At 59.2% G+C, this 4,501-nt stretch overlaps 1 protein-coding gene and 1 long non-coding RNA gene across 2 annotated transcripts in view; one reads left to right on the forward strand and one right to left on the reverse strand.

Annotated features, from left to right (window-relative positions):
• The window catches only part of LOC111818838, a 21,594-nt gene extending 17,705 nt beyond the window's left edge, over window positions 1-3,889 (reverse strand). The window contains exons 1-2 of the long non-coding RNA XR_002822721.1: window positions 3,811-3,889; window positions 2,228-2,234 (exon numbers count right to left, since the gene is read on the reverse strand). This is a non-coding gene — a long non-coding RNA (uncharacterized LOC111818838). The remainder of the gene's footprint in view (window positions 1-2,227; window positions 2,235-3,810) is intronic.
• Window positions 839-4,179, forward strand: LOC101590230 (lymphocyte antigen 6E-like). Its single transcript, XM_004638914.2, has 4 exons — window positions 839-938; window positions 2,761-2,872; window positions 3,191-3,310; window positions 3,453-4,179. The coding sequence occupies exons 2-4, from the start codon at window positions 2,821-2,823 to the stop codon at window positions 3,671-3,673; spliced, it is 393 nt and encodes a 130-aa protein (XP_004638971.1). The 5' UTR covers window positions 839-938; window positions 2,761-2,820; the 3' UTR covers window positions 3,674-4,179.
• Window positions 4,180-4,501: the final 322 nt, after the last annotated feature.

Raw genomic sequence — 4,501 nt, forward strand, 5'->3', positions numbered from 1 at the left:
GTGCACAGGGGACTGCAGGAGTGGAGGTGCAGGGCAGACGGGAGCCCGGCCAGGATCCGGGCCTGCAGGCCGCCTCCTGCCCACTGTGCAATGTCTCTCTGCAGGCCCCTCCAAAGAGGCAGAAGGCGGCCCCACACAGCAGGTGCCCTGTGTGTGCACACTGGAAAAACAGCACTTGATGGGCATTTAGAGACAAAAAGACATGAAGGATACATAAGGAGCACAGGTGAAGCAGTGGGGATTCATTCTGCCTGGGCCTCTGCACCTGTGATTGGGGGTGGGGGGCAGCAGGTCGGGGGGCGGAGAGACAGGCGGCTACAGTCCATCCTGGCTGGGGTGGGGGGGAGGCTTAACTGCTTGCCAAGAGGCAGGCAGGGTCCAAGCCAGATCAGCCCACGAAACCACAGACCGCGTATAGCGGGAGCTGGGCAGGAGCACACATGAGACCTCCGAAGCAGAGGGCACAGCTGCATTCAATGGCTTGGCCACCTCGTACCGCAGGCTACAGAAATGTGGTCCCCACTGCCTAGGTGAGGGATAGCTAGGATCCTGCCACAGGCCCAGGGGTCAGTGGCTCTCTCGTGGGGCAACAAGAGGGACAAGCAGGCTGAGCTGGGGCTCAGGCGCCACCGCACTGGGGGTCTTGGAGGAGGGGGTCACAGTCCCTCTGGGAGTGTCACGTGGAGGCTGAAGGCCCTCAAGAAGCGCTCAGGAGCAAAGATCAGGATAGACCTTACAGGTTTAGGGATTGCTAGGCACACACTTCCGGGACCCTTGGAAACCGGGAGGAGGTGGTCCTCCCGCCGGCCCCGCCTTTCCCCGCCCCGCCCCGCCCCGCCCCGCTTCGCCCCCGCCTCTGTCCTCGCGTTTCTCCTGCTCTCCAGCATTAGCGTGGTGCTCCGGAGCTCAGCGAGGCCGCGACGCAGCTTCCTTCCTCTGTGAGTCGCCCGCGCCTGCCAGCGGCTGGGAAAGGGAAACGGTGGGAGTGAGCTCGGGGAGGCGCGGATGGGGGTTGAGATCCGGCCAGCGAGAAGGATGGACCCCTAGCTGAGCCTCCCCTCCCCTCCCCCACCTCTCCCCGAGTATTTCCTGCGGTCCAGGACCGGATCGGGGAATCAACAGTCAGCTCTCCAGTGTGGGATGGACTGGCAGGTGGAGAGGAGCAGGATCCTAGGGAAGTCCTTAACCGGAAGGGGAGGATTACTGGCCTAATGATTGATTACCTTGGGACGGAGTCCTGCCCCAGGAAAGAGGAACAAACCTCTGGGTTTGGGGCCGGAGTGTGCATGCGGATGAAGTGCGCTGCCGCCCCTGGACCCTTGTAGCTCCTTCAGACCGGCAGGCTCCTGCTTCTCTTGTTGGCCACTCGAGTCAGCTCTGAGTCCCAAGGTCCCGGGGAGCCCTGCCCAGGGCCTACTGGATCCCGCTGCCATAGGGAGCATCTGACAGACCGGCCCTATCCTGCCGGTGCTTTAGCTCAACCTTGCTGTGCTGGGGGTGGCGGGGTGGTCACAATGGGCAGGGACCCATACCACCCAACCTGTTCATGGCAATGCAGGCTGAAGCATCCCCGCAGACAGCTCAGGGTTATTCCAGGCTAAAACCTCGCTTTCTGGAGGAGGAATTGAAGACTGTCCGCCCTGCACTGTCTGAGGCAGGAAGAGGGTTGGCACTAGTGCTGGCCCTAACTTTGCCCATCTGGAGCTCTTTTCCAGCTCCCAGATGTCAGTGTGTTGCCAGGCGGGTAAGGTGAGGGGCTTGGTCGAACGCCTGAGTCTGGGCCCTGGATTGTTCGCCCACTTGTCTTAAAGAAAGAGAAAAGCCTATTTTTAAAATGGAAAAACGAGCTTGTTCATAATTTGGCCAAAGTGGGAGGACAGCTGGGCCACCCTCCTGGAGCTCACAGAAGCCACTCCAACGTGCAGGGCCCAGACTGGTACGTGGAGTTCTCCTTGCCCAGGGGCTGGGCTGAGGGCATCTGTCTCTGCTGGAGGAAGCTGGAGAAGCAGCTCATCTTTCTAAATCCTAATGTTTAAAGACCCATCTTAACCATTCAAAAACAGGCTGAAGTCCAGGCCTAGAAAGGAGAGCCCTGGGACCCATTCTCAGGGGCCACCGCTTGCAGCCCTGGCCAGCCTTGTACTCCCCCAGGATTCCTGTTCTTCCCCTGCCCAAGGCTGACAGGAGCCAAATCCTGCCTCCAGCTTGTTCACCCGGTGCCACAGACCCCAGCCCTCTGAGGAATCCTGGTGCAGAGCCCACAGCAGTCAGGTGTCCCCACCAGGATTCGCCTGCGCCCTTCACGCCATGTCCTGCCTAAGCTGCTTCCCAGCTGCCTTCAGCCTCACTGGAGGCCCTCGTGGAGCCACAAGAAGAAGGCAATCAGGCCTCTTCCAGCCTCCTCCAGCGGGAACAGCCCAGGGCCTCAGCCCCCAGTGTAACCCCTAGGCCTCCGCCTCAGGAGTGGTCTGGGCTGTAGGCACCCAGCTAGCCAGTAGCACTTCTGATCACTGTTCCTCTACATCAGGGCCACCAACAGCGGCTACTCCAGGGCTGCTATTTCTGTCAGATTCTGAAAGTATCAACAGTGCCCCCACCCTGGCCTTGCTGTTCCCCTCTAGGGATAAGGGTTTGTAAGCAGCTGGTTGTAGGCAGATTGCTGAAAAGAGTTGTGTTGTGCCTGGTCACCTGGCACCGTGTGGGCTGAGACCCTGGCTGTGGGTGGGCAGGTTGGCCCTCTAAGAGCTACATCTCTCGCAGGCACAGCAGAACTGGCTCCTTTGGCTTTGTAAGCTCTCCACGGACGTCTACCCCTCAAGTATGAAGGTCATCCTGCCAGTACTGCTGGCTGCCCTCCTGGGTGTGGAGCAAGGTGCGGTGCCTGGGACCCTGGACCTCCTCACAGGCCAAGTCCTCCTGAATCCCCTCTCTCTGTCTCATCTGCCCTGAACAGAGGCCAGGAGTCCTTCCAGGCCAGCTCCCATGGACCTTCTGTGTTTTCCAGGGGCCTCTGGAGATCTTGGTCCTGGGATAGCCCTACTGCTGTCTCCTTGAGTTTGGGAGGGCGAGGTTCTGTTGTTACCAGTAAAATTCCACAAGCAGTTGGGTGCTGAGGGCCAGGACTTGGGAGCACATTGGAAGGCCTGCCTGAGAGACAGGCACAGCCTGCAGCGTGTCCCTCCTTCTGCAGTCCACTCCCTCATGTGCTTCTCCTGCACCAATCAGAAGAGCAATTTCTACTGCTTGTGGCCCACTGTCTGCTCGGACTCTGACAAATACTGTGTGACTTATTCTACCTCCGGTGGCATCGGTAAGTGCTGGTGAGGAGTGGCCTGCCCTCAGTCTTACTGTCCCCATGTGGCCATTCCCCCAGCCTGAGGCCAGGGTTCTCCAGGGGCTGTTCCTGTCACCTGTGGTGTGTCTGTCCCCTCACAGCCTCTTTTTCCATGCAGGGAAAGTCGTGGACTTTGGCTACAGCCTGAACAAGGGCTGCTCCCCTACCTGCCTTGGCCCAAGTGTTAACATAGGAGTTTTAAAAGTGGGCTCCAAATGCTGCTCGAGCTCCCTATGTAACATCAGCGCTGCTGGAGGAGGGCCTCAGGCCAGCGCCCCACTGCTGAGCCTCGGGCTCCTGCTCAGCCTGCTGTCAGCCATGCTGTGGCTGGCTCCCTGACCTCCTTTACTTGGTGCCCCGTGCTCACCCAGATGAGGAAAAAAAAAAATCCTAGCCCCCTCCAGACACCAGGAGGCTATTGAAGCATCCCACTCCTCCTGCCTGTTCCACCTCCTTGGCCTCAGAGCCTAGTCCACCCAACCCCAATTCCAGCCACCTCATTTCTGGGGTCAGCTGTGTCCCCGGAAGTCTTAGGGCTGTAAGGATGGAGCTCAGCCCTGTAGATCCAGGCGGAACACCTAAACCCCAGGTCCTTTGGGCAGGCTGTTGCGGGGGAACATGATGGGAGGGCAGGACAAGATCAGGCACTCTGGGGACACCCGAGAAAGCCCCTCACCCTGGCATTTCTGCACACACAATGCACTAACTTCAGGGTTTTATTCATGGCTCCAGCTCCAGGCCCCCACCCCAGATTCAGCTGAGCCCCTGTCTGACCCGCAGCCCTCGCAGGGGCGGGTGCTCTGCTGCTGCTTTAGTGCCTCAAATAAATGATGTTCCCACCTCTTTCTGCTCTGCCTGGCTGTGTTTGTTCCCCTCCCAGCAGGTCCCCTATGGGGGAGGGAGAAGCAGAGATCTTCAGATGCAGAAAGGCCTTGGTATCTTTCCTGTTCTAGCCCCAAACTGATTCGCCCTGGGGTGGCCGGGAAGGCTAAGGGCCCTGTAAGTCTACAACCAGCTACAAATGAAGTCTAAAAGTGAAACCCGACCTGGAGACTTACACAAGGTCAAGAAGGAAGGTCATGTTCTGCTGTATGGCGATGTGGAGACCCGTGGTGCTCCAGCTAGCCTGGCTTGAGGAGGGCACTGTCCTGGCACAGCTGTCACAGG

Source organism: Octodon degus, unplaced genomic scaffold, assembly GCF_000260255.1.
Source record: "Octodon degus isolate 3935 unplaced genomic scaffold, OctDeg1.0 scaffold00104, whole genome shotgun sequence".
Taxonomy (NCBI): Eukaryota; Metazoa; Chordata; class Mammalia; order Rodentia; family Octodontidae; genus Octodon; species Octodon degus.